This window comes from Merops nubicus, unplaced genomic scaffold (assembly GCF_000691845.1).
Source record: "Merops nubicus isolate BGI_N331 unplaced genomic scaffold, ASM69184v1 scaffold6145, whole genome shotgun sequence".
In the NCBI taxonomy this organism is placed as follows: Eukaryota; Metazoa; Chordata; class Aves; order Coraciiformes; family Meropidae; genus Merops; species Merops nubicus.
The window spans coordinates 4,660-24,468 of NW_008608890.1; the positions used below are offsets into that span (position 1 = coordinate 4,660).

At 37.0% G+C, this 19,809-nt stretch overlaps 1 protein-coding gene across 1 annotated transcript; it reads left to right on the forward strand.

The window, feature by feature from the left end:
- The first annotated feature begins 572 nt into the window (after positions 1-572).
- Positions 573-18,530, forward strand: LIPC (lipase, hepatic). Its single transcript, XM_008940393.1, has 9 exons — positions 573-624; positions 2,996-3,240; positions 4,803-4,982; positions 7,358-7,475; positions 9,419-9,652; positions 11,056-11,298; positions 14,474-14,594; positions 15,334-15,552; positions 18,418-18,530. Exons 1-9 carry the CDS (start codon positions 573-575, stop codon positions 18,521-18,523), a joined length of 1,518 nt encoding a protein of 505 aa, XP_008938641.1. The 3' UTR covers positions 18,524-18,530.
- Positions 18,531-19,809: the final 1,279 nt, after the last annotated feature.

Here is a 19,809-nt window from a genome sequence, read left to right on the forward strand (position 1 = left end):
CTTTAGAGAATGTTGCTGGGATGACCTTTTAAGCAAGAGCTTGCTGTAGAAGCCTAGCTCTTCAGCCTATTTCCTTCCCCACGCCATTACACGGATTAACGGATCAAAGCAGTTCTTTGTCTAATAACACAACAGATTCTATTGGAACTTTTAACTTTTGACAGCCTTGAAGAAGTTCAAACTGTATTTTTAATTTCCTCAGACTTACTGGGAAGCCAAAAGCTCACCCATTAAAGCACCACAACACTTTCAGTTGATGTATAAAGAAAAGAGCTATGATTAGACTCATTTTCAGTAATACGTTGTGGTACACACAAGATGGGGATAGACAAAATGCCTTTGCATTGCACAAACACTGAGCAAAAAGAAAATGAACACAAGGCATAAAACAAAGAAAGGATGTATACAATGGAATAGGCACACGTTATTTTTTCTTTTTGTGCTAAAAACAGATTACAATGTTTATCTTTGTGTGAAGACAACTCACCAAAGCCTGAATAAACTGGAGGTTAAGAATATCATCGTTAAAACTCTTTCCAATTTCCATGTCTTTATAAAGATTTCTGTTAATAATGATATTTTTAGAAACTGAGTGTTCTGCCAGAAAAAAAATCCAACGGAAATGCTCTTAAGTAGATGTTAACAGAGAAATGATCAGACTTAGTCCTAGCCAGAGGCACCAGTTAAAAGTACCATTAAAGAACAACGTGAGACACTGAAGCTAAGCATTTTGACAACTAAACTCTCACTATCTTTGAAGCTTTTAAAATCCCAGGTCTTTTAAAAGGTTGAGCAACTTTCTGCCAGCATCTCCTACCTATGAAACATAACATGGACTGGAGTAATTTAAAATTTACAATAATTAGGGACAAATAGAAAAAAGTGCATGTCCAGCGCTGCTCAGTTTGGGAGCTTTTTTGCCAGAACTGCCATTCATTTAATCAAATTAAATATGCTGTTTGTATCATGTTTTATCATCATACTAAAATAAAAACATAAATAAAGTTTGTAACAAGATTGACACGTGGCAAAAATACAGTTTGATCTAAAACCAGCATGTTTTCCCATTAGGGTTCATTTGTACTGTGCATTTTAAGATGCTATTACTGCAAATTTATAAATATGGGAGTTTCCCATCATTACATACACTTGCATGAGAAAAGCCCATGTGTAAATGTTTCAGAAGAACTTTGTAAATTACAAAAATCTTATCAATACCATAGAACCTCAGGAAGCATTTGCAGATACAGTATAGAAATTGGTATGCTATGATTTTCGATGTTTTCTGAAAAGACCTACAGCTGTGATGTACACAAAAAACAATGTGCTGACTTACAAGATAAGATACAATACAGTATTTCTAAGATTAATGTTATAAAGAACAATAAAAATATAAGATGCAATAAAAATATAAGAACTAAAATTTACCTACTGCGAGTTCTGTTCCAACACGGATCATTTAAACTTCTTAGTGAATGAAATACTTCATTTTTGCCTCTGAGCATATTTCATGATTTATTAGGTCTAATTAATACAAAAGCCTCCTGCCTGTCCATTTTAGTGGTGCTGCTGAGCAGCTGTTAGCAGCTTACACTTAGTAATCAGGCATCACCTGAGCTTGGTAATGAGAGCTATGCACACAGTTCGGTATGTGGATAACTGCCCTAAGTTACTAGCACCAACATTCTCTCTTCCTATCAAAATCATCTTTCTTGATGCCTCTCGGAATTATATGTTCCTTTCTCACAGCCAAATCACAGCAGTGACTCATACTCAAGTTTTGTTATTGATTATGACAGTCAAGCTTTTTTACTATTATGTCACTTCCTATTTATGAGCCCCATTTATAGAAAATTTTCTATCAGTTTTATGACCTTGCACTTGATAGTATGAAATTTCTACCTGTTTCTTCATTTTCAAGGTTATCTAGTTCTTCCTATTTAATGTTTTGGTCTCCTCAGTATTAGCAAATGCCTCCCAAATTTTGTTAGTTTTGTACCTTTCCTGCCTGCTTCTTTAAGGAAAATACTAAAACAACGTTAGCCAAAAAACAGCCCCCAAGGAGTTTTATTAGTAAACTCTGTCCAATCTAAAAGTTTCTTTTCCAACACAATTGTAACATCTCATTTGGCTAGTTCATCATATGCCAACTTTTCTTCTACCAATCCCTATTTTTTTCACCTTAAGCAGTAATTCATCAGATGGATTATTTTCAAGTAAATTAAAGGTCCGAAGTCTTCACAGAAAGAAACACCAGGCTTGCATGTTCACAATGTGCTTTTCATAAGCTTCTGTTTATTTTACTCAATTTTTCAGCAATTTCTCTCTATTCGTGGTTTTCCTTCTATGCTCATAATATTGAAGAGACCAGAGTTTATCCTGCCCCTACTTTTTGAAATACAGATACCATCCCAAGGTACTGAATATACACTTCTGAAAACACTGTCCTACACATGCCAAGATACTTTATCTGAAAATGAAACCACCCAAAACATTACAACTAGAACAACATCAACTCATCTTGCCTTTTTAGAGAAAAATAATAATTTATGATGTGGTCTAATAGTTTTAAGCAGTCACTTAAGTCTCTAAGCAGAATTATAACTCTGAATAAAACGTTTATTTTAGTGTAATGATGCTTGCACAGCAATTACTAGCAGATGCACATTAGTGAGATAGGGCCTGGAGAGCTAAAAGCCTACGCATGTGCTTGCCTGCGCACGCACTGACGCTGTCAGACTGCCTGCACTGTGTTTTTACAATACTCATGCATTTGATAAGGGCCTGTTGCCAACAGATCAGTGTGTCCTGTGTAACTGCTAGCGTTCACATAGGTGGACTCTGAGACACATCTAGACCAGGTCAAACTTTGAAAGAGAGAAGTTTTTGATCCAAAATGTACAACTTTGGCCCAACCTGGAGTGCGCAGAAATTATACATAGCTAGAATTTAAATCGTACTAGTTCACTCCATCTTATAAACTGTGTTTCACTAGTATCTTTGTCAGGTTTTAGGTTTCATCCTATTATGACTGCTATGAATTTCATTTCAGAGGCACTGGGATCGCAGAATCAGCACACTAGAACAAGGAAAGATCAGCAAAACTTAGAAACCAAATTCCGTCTCTATACAGATACAACTGAAGAAGGCTGTCAAATTTTTTTTAATCAGTTGGAGACTCTTGACAAATGCAGTTTCAATGCCTCTCTTCCTCTGGTGATGATAGTCCATGGCTGGTCGGTATGAACTCACATTTTATTTTTAATTCAAACTACATCTGGTTTGATATACTTTCCTTCTCATTATGCTAGTGCCAAAAGTAGCTTCAGAAGAAAGGTTGTGATTAGAAAGATGGTGGATTTCCTTGGTAGCAATCATGGCTAGAAATAATACGAAGTGGAACATTCCCCACTGAGATTCTGAAGGAACAGTCTCCAAGCAATTTTTCATATGGAAGTCCCATGCCAAGGATTAGACTTAGTCCTGGTTTAAAGCCAGCAGAGTTCAAACAAGGAGCTGAATTAACATGCTGATGTCAGATATTTACCAGACATAGTGAAAAGAAGTGCACACAATCCGCCTACACCTTTCTCAAAGATACACCTTTCTCAAAGATACACCTTTAAAGAGAACTTCTCTATAAGTCCCTTCAGCTGAAAATGAAGCCTCCAGTATCAATGATTTACCACTAAACTGCTTCAGTTAAACTGTAAAAAAAAAAACAAAACAAAACACCAAAAAAAGCCAAACACCAAAACTACAAAAATCTTTCTTAAGAAACAGCAGTTCTACGTGACTTTTGATCAGCTTCTCAGGTGAAAAAGGAACAAAAGAAAAGGCAGGATACTAAATAATGTCATTTTAATAGAGCCTTGATTCTCATAGAGCCACATCATGTAAGGTAGCAAAATGGATCTTTCTTACATATCTGCAGAATTGCAGAGAAACTTTGAGCAACACCTTGATGCATATAACTCTCTTAAAGCAGAGCTGACTGTGGATGAAATAATGCCCTGTATTGCACTAGCCAAGCCTCCCAAGCAATATTTTGTTCAAATGCACTCCTCAAAGACAAACCATGGACATGAGGCTGCTGCCGTTGAAGTTCATAATTTGTATTAACTAGCAGACATGTTTGGCTCTTAGAGGAATACATATGGAAACCCAGAGCAGAAACTCCCAAATTCTGTGAAAACAGCAGAAGAGATAAGGATATTTGATGAGTTGAGGAAATGCATGCAGATAGAGCAACAATTAAACCTGACAGATTAAATAATTCTGGTTCATCTAATCAGAAACAGTCTTTCGTGCTAGCAAGAAAATTGTGATCATGTCATTAAAACAAGAGATAAAAAAAAAAAAAAGCAGATCTCAAAATGGAAGGACTGTAGAAGGTAAATGCCCATTGGTTCTGCAACCCTCCAGCTTCCCTGCCTCTGCAACTGTTTTAGCTTAAACTTATAGGGAGAGATGCTCTTGAGTGAAATCAGAAATTTTCAGGGCATTTCTGTCTCTTTTTTTAATCAGTAATAACAATTCTCTCAGGATGAGTGAAAATATTTAGGGACATAATTTTGCTGATAAGAGTTTGTATTATAAGACAAATTATACAGTTATTAAACTAATTCAGTTTTTTTGTCCACCAAAATCCAAAGGCTCTCAGGCTGAAGTCCCTAAAATCTAGTTATCAGCATTTAGCCCTCCTTATTTATATTAGGATTTTTTGTTTCCTTTTCGCAGAGAATGCTTTCTTCAACACTATTTTTCCTCCCCCCCCCTTTTTTTTTTTTTGAATAAAACAGGTGGACGGGATGTTAGAAGGCTGGATTTGGAAAATGGCAGCAGCTCTGAAGTCTCAGCACAAACAAATTAATGTGATCGTTGCAGACTGGCTCACATTTGCTCACCAGCACTATCCCATTGCTGTACAGAATACACGCTACATAGGACAGGAGATAGCACACTTTCTGGAATGGCTGGAGGTAAGACCCCCAGATCAACACACTTTTCTTTGGAAAAGACCTGTTTACCTGCTTTTATGCTTCTACCACCTTTCCGAAATACCTTGCTGGTTAACACTGTTCACTTCAACCACTTCTGTTTCTTTAATATGTTGCAAATTTTTCTTCCATAAATTTTCATGGAACTTCATAAAACTTCCATTATACAAGAGGAAAAAGCAAGTGGTCTTGTTCATTAAAATATTTCGATATATCTTTAGAGGCAATATAATTTCATGCTGCTGTCGCTTTTCAGTTAGCATATGTGCAGACAGCTGACAGAGTCCCACACTTTGAAAGTAGGCACACATCATCATTTGCAAGTTGTTAATTCAGTAAAATGGCCTTTTGCTATCTGTGCTTAATTTCTGCTTTTAAGGTAGAATTCAAGCATGAAATTTTCTTGTGATTTTTTCCTTAGTTCCCCAAAGATTACTGTAAAACAATGGCTTTGAGATCTAGAATGTAAAGGGTCACCTTTTACAAGGACAGACATGCATCACAAAACATATGACATGGAGGTAGTAGTGAGTACAGAGCCATGTTAATGTACTGACTAGTCATCCAAAGGCCTGCTATATAGGGAGCAGTGGCCATGGCTGGATTGAAAAGGCTGCAAAGAAGTCACGTTTGCAAGGCATCACTGGTCTCCAGCACTAAGAAAAGGCAGAAAGCAAACACCAGAATGAGAACCACTCATACAAACCAGGCATCCTGAGCAACTCTTATTTCACCTGTCTCTAGTACTCATTTAAGTTGCTTAACTTGAAATGAAATTATACTTCTGTACCTAACAACAATTTTTTGAATACATTGACTTAGAAATGGGGAGGCCCAAAATGGAAGGGAAGTATACTGCAAAGCTGGAAGATTTGTAGCTAATAACAAGGGCTAAGCTGCTTTCAACAGGAATGGCAGGGCTAGAAGTTGTCAGATAACATGCCCAGCTAGGGACAATAGGCACAAAATATCATTATCCTTTGTTGTACGTTACAAGAAACTTCAGCTCCTGGTCAAATGTCATTTAAGTTTCTGAAGCCTAAATTAATATTTTGAAGCTGTTTAATTATTGAATGAATCAGACAGTGGACTTTGTTCAGTTCCCAGGAGGCCATCACCACACTGTCAACAATAAAAACATCCTGTGATTTCTCCAGTGTCAACAAACAAATTGAAACTTCAATAAATGACTCCTTGCTCCAGCATTGTAGGTAGCTTCTCTTGTACCATTGTATGTTCCAGGATTTAAATATACCATAAATTTTCACAGCATTCAGTGGAGCATATTCAAGCAGTAAACCTTCCTTCTGTTGAGAAGCACCCCTCCTGAGTTCAACAGTTAAAAACCTCCTCATTCCAACTCCCATAACTATCTTTCTCCTATGCTTCTGTCTGCTTACAGGCAGACAAGTATTTGAAATATCAGAACATCAATGGATGTAACAAAATCCTCAGTGCTAACATTTTAATAAAAATAAACTAAATCTTGGTGCTCTTAGTCCAAGAGTTAATAGGCCATGATCAGTAAGTCTCAATAGCATCCATCTCAATAACATCTGCCAAGAAAGTTGGTCAGATCTTGTGATTTTTAAGAGCTGCCTCTCTCAGAGAACTGCCAAGTTTCACCTCATCTTCACAAAAGACCAGTATTAAGACTGAAAGTCATTCCACTGGGACAGGCAATATCCACAATTACATTAAAACTGAGGTTTGCCTTTCGCAAAAAAAAATAAAAAAAAAAATAAAAAAATAGGCCTGAGGCCAATTCTGCTTTTATAGGTTTGTTTCAGTTCAGACACCCAGTTTTGTACAAATCAGTCCAGAAATGTCACTGTTCTATCACATGGCATGTCTGATCAATGTTTTGATACTTTAGCTTCTAATTTGGCTTGTGCCAAATTAGACAAAATCTTAGGCAAAAAAAAACCCCAAACAAACAAAACAAACAAACAAGGCACTTTCTACAAAGAATCGTTTGACACTGAAGTTAAGGACAGATACCCATTTTATAGTCAAAGGAAAGTCAAATGCTGCAGACAAAAGGCAATACATGTTGGTATCACTTGCAACAAACAGCAAGACAAGTCCTGCTATCTGTGTTGAAGCTTTCCTGAGCATAGCACATAAGGAGCAGTGCCCAAATGCAGGGCATTTTCCTGCCACGTGAAAAGGATGGAAGGAATAACATTCAGCTAGTGAATAAATTTAGCGCATGATCTATGTGCCTCAGCTGACCTACATCGTCAACACACAAATTTCTTGTGTTGTAATTCATGACATTCTGGGCTTGTCACAAGTATTTCACCATTTACTTTTCACATTTTCTGTATTTAAATCAAGCTGCTGCTATCTTCCAGGAATCCATTCAGTTTTCCAGAAGCAATGCTCATCTAATTGGATACAGCCTAGGAGCTCATGTTTCAGGATTTGCTGGAAGTTATATCAGTGGTACAACTAAGATTGGAAGAATTACAGGTAAAAAACTTACAACTTTAAGAAATGTGGCAGTAAACAGATTTACGTTACTTAGATATTTGACATATTAATGTGATACCAGTATTTATCTGTTGAATAGCAGTAATTGCCACAGTCCATAAGTTTCATCCCATTGGCTTAGAAATTAGATTTAGAAAATTTAAGAAAACACTTTTAAAAATGAAGTATCACAGTATTTATACCTTTGATCTTCGCTACCCTCAGTCTAAATTATGACACACAGAGTACATCAGCATGAGGTCTACAAATCATAAACCAAAGATTTAAGCTGCATGAATTTATCTTGTGTCCGTCCCCAGTAACAACTTAAACTAAACGTTAACCACCAGTGTTGGATCTTTGGTCACTATCTCGACCCAAAGCTATTCAAACGCACTGTTCGCCGTTGGTGAATCATTTTAAAAAGAAAACTACGTCAAGGAACTTCTCTAACTATGCTTGAGCTTTCAATTGTAGTACATTGCTCATGCAGTGGACTGAAGTCAGCTCTCCTGTGGCAAAAATTATAGTCCTGGATTATATTTTACAAGCAGCATATCATTAGCGTATGTCTAATAAGTGCTTAAAGGGAACAAAGTTAACCATAACACTTGACTCTTTTGACTTCTGGCATTTTCAACTTTCTGTAATTTTTTGTAACTGTACTAATTATGAGCGTAACAAAAATACATTTATAAGGTTATTGATATACTGTATACAATACCACATCTAACGCATAGTGACAGCTTAAAAACAAAAGAAAAAAATCAATCCCAAACCAGAAGTGCATTTTATACAAGGCCTACATCAGCTACATTTAAGTTATCAGAGAAAACATTTTACTTGAACCTGATCTGGGAGTGATACTCATGACTGTATTTGCAAGTCCCAGTTCTGATCTTGCATTCATTGCCACATACCCTACTCGTTTATACAATCAGCCTGTGTGATGGTGTCTGCATGCCAAGAAGCTGATTTTACACGTGCCATGATATTGCCCTTGTTTATACACTGATGGACTCAGTTCATCAGTGCTGCTTGTTCATACCCCATCAGTACATCAAACCTCAATAATGGATAGTAAAAAAACATTAAAACATGTTATTTGTTGTAATAGCTATATGCATTCTTCAGTAAAATTATTTAGATTTGTAACAATAAGCTCAAAAAAATTCATAGTGATAAAAGCTGTTAAAAATAAAAGGAAACGCGTGCTGTCAGGGTGACATCTGGCATTATAGCCTGTGTTATTATTCTCGGCCAGTTACATATATGCAACTACTACTCCACAGTACCAACTGAAGAATGTCAAATTTAGCAGCTTGTCCCTAAAAGTAAAGGCAGTTTTAAACTACGCAGGCAGTCCTTTTCCCTAAATCAGGTCCCAACTATACAGAAGTATCTAGCAAACTAAAAGTTAGCAGAACTAGAAGTGGAATATTATTTTTATGAAAACTGTAATTGCCTGGAAGACTTTTGAGGTTGAAAAATTATTAACAACATCTATCAGACATATAGCTCTTCGAAGCAATAAGCGAAGCTTTATAAAGTTTCATGTCCCAAATGTGGGCTAAAAGTCAACCGTGTTGTGGGACTGGTATCTTCCAAAGGGCCTCTGAAACACATGACCTACAGAGTATGAAAGAACAAACATCCCTCAAGTGACAAAGCAGTAGTGAGCATAGTTTGTCTCTAACAAACATACCTATCTCTGGGCCTGTGTCCTTGTGCATTTATTACAGTGCCTGTGTTTACTTTACCTGTTGGTGTAACCATGTACCCTCTGCAGAGCAAGTGTTCCTAGCAGCGCTTCTATCAGTGAAAGACCTTGTAAAGAACCAGTGCTGTTTGTTTTAAAATATTTATCAGAGACTTTTCTCCTAACAGTAAAAGAGCAGCCCATCTGCACTATATCACAACTGGATTATTTGCATTTATTGCAGGCCTTGACCCTGCTGGTCCTTTGTTTGAAGGAATGTCACCAACAGACCGTTTATCTCCAGATGATGCAAACTTTGTAGATGCAATTCATACATTCACTAAACAGCACATGGGTCTCAGCGTTGGCATCAAGCAGCCCGTGGCTCATTTTGACTTTTATCCCAATGGAGGCACCTTTCAGCCTGGCTGCCACATCATGCATCTGTATAATCACATTGCACACTATGGAATCACTGGTAAGAACCGACGGCACGAAACGGGAAGCAGCGCTGCAGCTGCAGTGGCAGCACCTCTGGGAAACTTCACCTGTATCTCTATGGTCTTCAACAGTACCTAATGGGAGCATCATCTCCCATTATAAACAAGAATATTTCTTTTCTAGAAATAAGTTATCTGATTTTTACATGTGTTGAGTTAAAACTGTTCTTACTGACTCTAGTAAGGAAACTTGCCATCTAGCACTTCTGAAAACAAGGCCAGAAGCGTCCTGCTGTCAAGCACTTCTGCTAAACCAGATATCTTTGAAATTATTCAGTACAGGAAATGAGAAACTTATTCTAATTAAGCCAGATTCATCTAGTGTGCGATTATTTCAAATGAAATAAAATACAGGGCTGTACTACTCACCTCTTTAATTCACCTTTTCGCAACTCCCCATCCTTCAGCTCCACAGATGTTGCTCTCCCTAGGATATGACTGCCAGTCTTCCAGGCAAGGTTTTGGAAATAAGCTTCTGTATGTAATTTGCCTCAATGCAAACATACAGAGAAACTGATACAACATACTGAAAAAATATAAGGTACTGATACACAGTGACAATCAGAACTCTTCAGTGAAAAAAACCCAGAAGAGTACTGTTCACCCATCATACTGCATTGCAAAAATACTTTTCAACTATCACCACATTATCTAAAAGTAGGCCTTATTGGTTAGCAGGTAATTAATTTTCAAATGTGAAACCAAGCATCAGCTAGAAACCTTGCCATAAAGACATAAAAACAGTCCATTGTGATATATCCTGATTACACAGAAGAAAATACCTTTCTCAATATGATGACACCTTAGGAAGAAAAATATACTTCCTTCTTGAAAAAGCAGGTCTATTAATTTAATAATTAAAAAAATATTTAATACAATTTTTTGCTCCTTTTTCCTCAGTAGTAGCTGCAAGCGAAATTCTATTCAACAAGTTTCTCACTCTGACAGGAACAAAATATGACATTAATGTGTAAGCACCCAAAAGACAAGAGTGTTCAACCAATCAGAATGAGATTGCTGTCTTCAGTGTGGCATGATCTGAAAGTCTGCATGTAGCCTCATACTGTATTTCATATTGACCAAAAGAGCCAGGACAATCAAGATTCATATTTACATTTTTAAACAGTTAGGCTAGAGAAGTTTAAGCAGCAAATTATACAATTTTATTATCATGTAGATTCAGCTGAACTACTTTTGGATTGCCCTAAAAGTAAAGTTGCTGCAATGTGTGACTTATGAGGCAAAATCTCGGTGTTGTAGTAGTAAAGAGGGTGGGGGAAAAAACTGTACATGTTTATAGTTGGTTATTGTACTCCCCTGCAGTTGAAATGGTGAAGAGGAATAACGATGTGCAAAATTTTGTTGCTTGCATTTTTTTCAGGCATCACTCAAACTGTGAAATGTGCCCATGAGAGGTCAGTTCATTTGTTCATCGACTCTCTGCTTCACAAAGATAAACAAAGCACAGCATACTGGTGCAACGACATCAACACTTTCAACAAAGGATTGTGCCTCAGCTGTAGAAAGAACCGGTGCAACACTCTAGGCTACAACATCAGGGAGGAAAGAGTCCCCAAAAGCAGACAACTCTTTTTGAAAACAAGAGCACATATGCCTTTCAAAGGTTTGTGTGAATACTTGTTACAGTCTCCAGATAGATCACAAAGTGTGAGAATGAGCCTAAGCTTTGTGATCCTATTTACTCATTTACTGAAGCTTACAAAATCTATGGGAATAATCAATTTGCTGAGACAACTGAGAAATCTGGTAGGCTGTCTTGATGCCCCTTCATCAAGATCCTGACAATATTTCTGTGGAGAAAAAGTGTGCCCCATGCTTGCCACAGGCTAACTGTGGATTTGAGGCCTCAGATATGCTTCAGGTCCTATCTAGGGGGTTTTCCTACAACTGGCCTGTGCGAGTTTGTTACAACATATGCAGGCATACAGCCAAGCCAAAAAAGCAGCATAATTGCTCTGGGAGGCCTGTAAAACCACCCGTTCCAAATTTGCCCAAATTTTATCTGTAATCAAGTCTACAAGAAGGCATACAAATTATTACTTTTCAAATAATGGATAGACAACAGAATAGCACAGACTTTTACAAGGTGGAACTGAAGCACTAAAACTGACTGGTACTCTGTAACTTTATCTGCATTAATTTATTGAGACCACAAAGTAACAATTTTCTAAGCTCAGGGAGACAAACTATGTGGTTTCTTGCACGTATTACCAGGCAGAGAGGAAGCAGTCTGACAGGGAATTGAGGCCTACCTGGCCTCCATTACAAAATGGCGCGGGCCTGGCCCTCAGCTGATGACAACTGGACCATCAGAGCTCAGGAGGCAACTGCTGCTGCTGAGCCGACACCCAGCTGCCAGCAGGAAGTTTAAAGTCCACTTTAAAGTTTTCAAGCAAGGACAAGCAGGACTGTGGGACGAGCGGCAGGGACACTTCTTCCAAGGGGCTCTCAGTGCCCGGCGCTGCTCCTCACACCTGCCCTTCCCGGCCATCAGACAAGGAGCAGCCGCTCGCAGCGCGGGTGGGGCCGCGTGTCCCTCAGCCCTCCCCCGTGGCAGGGCTGGCCCCTTCTGCCTGGCGCAGCCAGAGGGGGGTCAGCCCCCGTGTGCCCCACCTTAGACGCTGGGGATGGGCAGGAGTGCTGAAATGTCGACAGTGTGCACCTGGCACTCAAGGGCCTTCCAATCCTGAGGAAACATGCTACTTGTATTACTCGTCTTGTTTCCCCACACTGCCCGGTCCTCAACTGCAATATCATAGATTTAAAAAAGAATAAAAAAATTCAGGTACTTTCACAATAATTTCTAAAGTCTTCCACTACCATAGCTGTGAAATACAGTGATGACTAGAGGAGTCTGCTCAGTCCTGGCTGGTACTCAGAGCACACTTCTTCAAATGCCTCAGGAAGCTACTTGAACTAGATTTAAAAATTCTAGAGGCCGTGTCTTATTCTTGATATAATTTTGCTGCAGTACAGTTAGGTCCCTGTCAGAATCAGAAAAGTGAATTGCTCTGAGGACGTGGCATCTACAACCACCACACCTGGGCACAGAACTATGATCCCTGTGTTGTGCTGGACACGGAGATAAGTTTCAGCTTGTGGTAAAATAACCGTGTCTCACTGACTTTTATTTACACTTGAAACATGCTGCGTTTTTGGTTTTGGAACTGGTTTTGCTTCAAAAAAAAATGTCCCTGGCGCACATGCAGATACCAGTGCCCCAGACAATGGTTTCCTTTCACAAAAGTTCCCAAACAAGGCAGCAACTGTGGGATGGCGCATATAAAGTCAAGTTTGTAACACTCTTTTTTTCAAAGAAATGTTTGAAGATCATGTGAGAAGCCCAAATAGAAGAAATTTGGGAGACTGATCATTACACTTCACAATCCTTTGTGTCTTCACAAAAAATGATGTTTCAAGTTATATTAGCATTATATTCTGGAATGTATGTTAATCAAGTTCAAATAAAAATAGTTGTTACAAAGTAGTTAACATTTATAATAAATCTGTGACAGGACTCTGAATCAGAGGTTTTATATAATACACTTGCCTTTGTCCTTAAAGTGAACATCATAACCACAACAAAAGCCTAGGCTCTATCAAAAAAAATCAGTTTTACATGGACAAAACCTCAGAGGAAGTCAGGATAGTAGTATAAGTTACCTGTAAACAAGCCTTTTTGCCTACTTTGTCTTCATGAAGTTTGCAACAAAGAATCTGCCATTTTGTTTTGAGTGACACCTTCTCAAAATAAAATGCGTTGTTCACTGCACACAATAACAATGAAACAACAACAAAAATATAGCTTTTGAAACACATATTTTCATGGTGGACGTATATATTTAATAAATCTTTACCAGAACAGTTTCCCATGTGTAACTTGGCCACACTGCAAGGATAAATACAACATCCCTAATTTTCCAAATATTGTGGTCTTTATAAAGAGAAACTACTTAGGGTTTTCTTAATTAACACCTAAATATATCAGTTTTATCAAGAAGGTAGCTGTTAGAATCATGAGACAGAAGAGTTTTGGACACACAAATCTAGCTGACAATATCTGTGTGGCCTTTAGCTGTATGTTAGGGTTTGAGATTTAATTTTTTTTTTGGTAGCTTACCAAATGTCAAACTGCTACGCTGATAATTTCTTAGGCATCTGTAACATATCCAGTTAAAAGTCCTACCTAAACAGTGTTCTAAAAACCCATAAAATCACAAAAGTATTAATAACATCTTATAGTAATGTGCTTGAACAAGGTCATACTGTTAACGGGTTCATGTTAAACACAATGAATCATTATGTGGTCAAGGAAAGTTGGTGAGTCATCTGTTTTGCAGGGCAATCTTTTAGCTGATCAGAGTCTGACTACATGGCATAAGGTCTTCAGTCTGTATCATACATATCTACTCATGTCCAGTCATAAGGATTTGTCTGGTGATTACAGAGCTTGACAGAAATTTTAACAATTAAACTTCAGAGCAGATGAAATATTTCACATGGAAGAATGTTTTATCCTACAAAGCGAACTCAGCCCTGCTTAGAGTTTTTTCTCCATCCTTTTAAATAGAGCAACAGGGCCCCAGACCTTAAGGGATTACACAGCATAGCAACAATCAGAAGAAAAAATATGTCCTAATTGCAACAAATTTGTTTAAAAGAACAAAATGGATTAGCAATCCAGTTCCTGCTCTGAAAGGCAAAACACTTTTGCCTGAGAAATCTATTTCTTCTTTGATCATTCATTTCATCACTTTGCAAATTCCTCCTTTCTGCAGTCTATCATTACCAGTTCAAGATCCACTTCATCAATGAAATCCCAGGCAAGCAGATAGATCCAACTTTTACCATGTCTCTGACAGGCACTAAGGAGGATGCTAAAAATCTGCCCATCACACTGTGAGTATTGATATTACTTGTCATTGTAAAAGTGAGGAAAAAGGTACTAACATAATAGCATATCATGTACATAATTACGCTATGAGCGAAATGGTTTAGCACAGTTAAATGAAATGGAAATTGTCCTCTCTTCACCCATACACCCTAAAAATCAGAGACTTTTACAATGCTCATACAGGTTTTGCATAAAAAAAAAAACAAAGCCAAAACAAAGTCAGTAATCTTGGAAGTTTCCCTGAGCATTAAGTATGCTCAGATATACTTATGCTCATGTATACTTATGTTTGGTCCATCCCATAGCTAACACAGGGAGGTCTAATCAATTAAACCACAAATAAATAGGCAGCTGTAATTAAGGTAAAGAATTCTGGATATTTCCCATGATGGATACTTCTATATTAAGAAAAGCAAAGGCAAAACTGTGAATCAGTATTTGCTCTACCAGACAGAAGACATAATGATGCAGATGCTATTATGTGAAACCTTTTCTTTTTCTATCAGAAACTACTACTGCTTCACCAGCTGTTCAAGCCTCTCCTACTTCTGCTACTTTTCTAGCATGTTGTCCTATTTCACCACTTTATGCACCTGGAGGAAGAGGATCCTAGAGACAGTAATGTTCCCTCCTGGAGAAGAAGGAAGAAATAGCTCTTTCTTGGGTTTTAAAAAGAAAATATTATTTTTTTCACTTTAATCTATAATAATAAGAATGACATTATTCTGCATTTGTTTTCTGCAGAATTGAAGGTATTAATGGGAATAAAACCTGCTCTTTTCTCATCACCCTGGACACTGATATTGGTGAGCTAATAATGATCAAGTTCAAATGGGAAGGAACTGCAGTTTGGAAAAATATCTGGGACACAGTTCAAACCATAATACCATGGACAAAAGGCAGCCGTCGACCGGGACTTATAGTGAAGACAATAAAAGTGAAAGCAGGGGAAACACAACAAAAGTAAGTGGAATGAAACCACTGTTTTTCTGTAATAACAAAACAGAAGGTTGGCACATAGGTTGTGCTAGTGCAAATACAAGCATCTGAGTGCCAGCACTCTCACCAGTGGTGAATTTATCCATGTACGACTTCTGGCTTTCTTCCCTCACCCTCAGATCAGACTGCCCAATTTTTATGTTTCTTAAAGAATTCCTTTGTTCTCAGGTCAGAAGCAGATAGTGTGAAATGTTCTGGCTCACAACTCACTTATTTGAGTTTAAGACACAATAACCTCGGGTGGCATGTTTGTTAATACTTCAAAACAGAGGATAGAGGAGTTAGTACACAGATCCAAGGAAGAATTTTAACAAGTTCTGCAATGCATTTTTTTCTACATAATTAATGACAATAACTGATAACAGTTTCTGATGGACTTTTAGAATGTGATTATTTCAATCCATGAGGACCACATGAATGTTCAAAGAAAAAAGATACTATGTAACGTAAACATTGACTGTAGCACTAAGGCTATGAAAAATTCTTTCCTACTCAAAAGTATGCCAAATCTTAACGACTTGACTTTCCATATTTTCTTCATAGAGAAACTCAGCATTACCATTCTTGAAAGCCTCATTAGAAGGATCAGCTGCAGAACCACAGTCATCTGATTATTAATTGAAGTTAAGAAGTTTATAATAAAATTCCCTTTTTTGTCTCATTCATTTAAGAGTCAGTACAGTGTCTGATAGTTCATAATGAATTACTACACTGTGCAGACTGTGTAAGAGTATATGGAATGAAGAATATGACTGTAGAATTCATATTTTCAGCTACAGACATTGAAATTTCTGCAGTGGGCACACAGAATGTGAGCAGTCCTGGAAAACAAGACAACTATCTATACTTATACATACCACAATTTCCCTGGTATTTCACAGTATCTTTTGCATTCTGGTTGTGCTTCTTTCTATAGGACGAATTCAGTGACAAATTTTGTCAGCTGAACTCTGACATCAGAGAGCAGTTTTCTGAAGAAATAGAATTATGAATCCAAACTGATGTCTGTTTGGGGGTGTGGTGTTTTTTTTTTGTTTGTTTTGCTTGTTTTGGGTGCTTTCTTTGAGGGTGGCTGTTCTTTCTTTCTTTTTCCTCTGCCGATTGCATTGAAGCTGCTTCACTAAGTCTGATTGGCCTTGTTCTCTACATACAGCAATACTAATACTTTTGAAACTGATTATTTAATTCACACAGAAAAATTTCAGCCAAAGCAAAGAATAACAAAACTTGTAATGATTCCCACTGCTTTAATCCTTTCAGAAATTTTAACTGAGCAGTTTAAGTAAGGTTAATGAGAAAAGCATGTCTTACCTTAAAACTGCAGCTCAGTCTTAGGAGGAGATTTTTTCCTTGCTAGTCTCTTCCTTACCAGCACCAGTTACAACTGTTGCAGACTTTCTGTGGAACAGTATTTATTGGCAAAGCTGCATCTTCTTCTTACTGACAGGGAAGACAAATTAGACAAATTGAAGAAAGATTTTCATACAAGCTCAGTGCGCTGGGATGCAAAGGAGGGATCATATTTTCTTGGGTTTTGTCCCCCTGAAAATGCATTTTGTAGGTATTTTAGTCCCCTAACCCAATATTTGATACATGCTTCTCCTATAAAAAAAAAAAAATCTAGAACATCTACTTCTGTTTTAAAAGCAATGATCCCAAATGATTACTGCCCTAACTGCCAAAGCAAATTAAAACATAGTATACACCACAAATTACAGAGCCTTGTTTAAATACAGAGTATTGGCATGAGCCAGTTACTACTGATGTACTACTTAAATGCTAGAACACAGGTAATTGAGGTAGGTAATTACTATACTAACAAAAAAGGATGCTGGTATCTTCAGGTACCTAATGCTCCTTAGAAGTTTTTTTTTTTTTGCTGCAAGCAGATGTGGGAGTTTGTATCAAGCTTTTAATGGATACTGAGTACATACTGGATTTTGTTCTTTGCCATCTGGGCTTGTCATGGGAATGGAAATGATGTGTTACTGTTGAAATACTGTATCAATGCTTGAGGGGGGAATGGATGATTATTATTTTGGTCTTCTTGGAAAGACCAAACATAAAAGATTGATGAATTAATAATTTTGAAAACTCAATATTAAAAAAGGTAAAGACAAGGCAATTTTTGAGTTGTCTTGTGCTATCCCACATGCATTTCAACAAACTGTTAACAATACTTTATCTCCATGTACCTTCACCTCAAAGCATTTGTAATATTTATACACATGCTAAATTTTCCTTTGCTACATTATGTGACAAATGTTTAGACACAATATAACAGCATAAACTTAACGACTAGTTAACAAATGACTATTATGAGCAATAAAATACCAGATTCCAACATATTTGAGTTCCATACATGGAAAATATTTCTGTTACATATGGAGTTGCCAATGTTGTTAGTAACTTACATAACCGATTTTTAAGCAACCTCACAGTTACATGCTAGTAGTCCAGCTAAGTACTAACAGGCCAAGTAGTGCAATCCTGGTAGTCATAGTAAGAGCTGAAATAATGACAATGGTCACTGAGAAGAGAGACCAAACCCCTGTGAGGGTATGCAATGGAGAATAGCATGTTGTCTGTGATACCAGAAAGAGATGGAGGCATAATGACTTTTCAAGTTGCCTATGCCTTTTACTCCATACCTATCACATGACAGCCAGATACATCTCTTTCCTCACAAGCCTACGGAAGTAATCATATACCTTCCTGTAAAAGACAGTATAAAGAAAGTCATATTCAGTGTATCTAGAAACCACACTTTTATATCAATAGTAGCACTAAAAAGTAACATTATACATATACTCTGTGTTTTCTTTCCAGAATGACATTTTGTTCTCAAAGTATTGACAACATTCACCTTCATCCAGCCCAAGAGAAAACATTTGTGAGGTGTGAAGATCGCTTTCGGAGACAAAACAAAAAATGAGCAAGAACACAAAAGACAACCGCTCACAAATATTTTCTAAACACTATACATCTAGTAAAATATTTTAAAAATGTACAACTAAATTAAATTTAAATATCCTGATAGTTTCCAAGGTGGCAAAGAAAATAATTTTTAAAATTTATATTTTGTGATGCAATGGTAAGCTGAAATATGCACTGCGTTCATCTACAAGTCTACTCTCAAAAGGATCAATGTACAATTTTCATCAACCTCAACTCACAATTTTAAATTGTATGAAGGTTTAAAAAACACCTGCTCAGTAGAAATAAAAAGATTACTATTGGAAAGAATTATTGTCATAATCCTTTGAAAAAATTTCATTTTGTTGAACTTAAGGGGAAAAAAAGAGCTTCAATTCCCATTATATACTTCAAAACATCAGTAGTGACTACTACCAGGTAAATTCCTAAATTATTTCCTAATGAAGGGGGAGGTAAATATTTCCAAGTAGATAACATTGTTAACAAAGAGTCTGAACCTTTTACAAGATTCAAAAACTAGAATGCATCTAAACATAGAGAACAGCTGAGCTATGTCATAACCATATGGCAAACCAAATAACAGTACGGCATTTTTAGGTGATACAAACTGTTGTCCTGGTAACTATCTTTGCTGTTTAACTATTTTAGTTAAAAGTACTCATTTAAATTACTAGCAATTTCATTACTTTAATGATGCTTAGTATAGTACATGCAATTGTAGCTCAACTAAGTACAGTTAACTTCTGCATTAAAATTGTATTTTCCTGTTCAGCTAAGACCAGAGATTTTTAGATTTAAATCCAGGTGCAGCCGATTTTAGCATGATTTGAAACTGCACGAACAAATGAAAGTGATAAACCCTTCAAACATATTCAGTGCATATAAACAAACTTTGTAAATTCAAGCATGTACAATTCCCTTGTTTCCCATGTCAGAACATAAACTACATAAAGTAACATTATTGCCTCAGATTACTTTTATTTTATGGTTAGTGAATACCGAAGTAGAAATAAGTATGTATGTCAGCGGATGTCATTTGTCACTTTGAAGTTTCTACAGCTCTGTATTCTGAATGCAGTTTGTTTTAAGTGTTCTCTAAATGGTAAAAAATGTCTCAGATAGTCACAAGACCTGGAGCAAAGCAGTTTTCACATCAAGATTAGACAAAGATTAGAAAGAATAGGCCAGTGCTGCTTCTCCCATGCAGAAACTATGACGGTGCTGCTTTGCTATACCTGAAAAAAAAAAAAAAAAAAAAAACAACTTGAGCTTTGGGAAAACCAC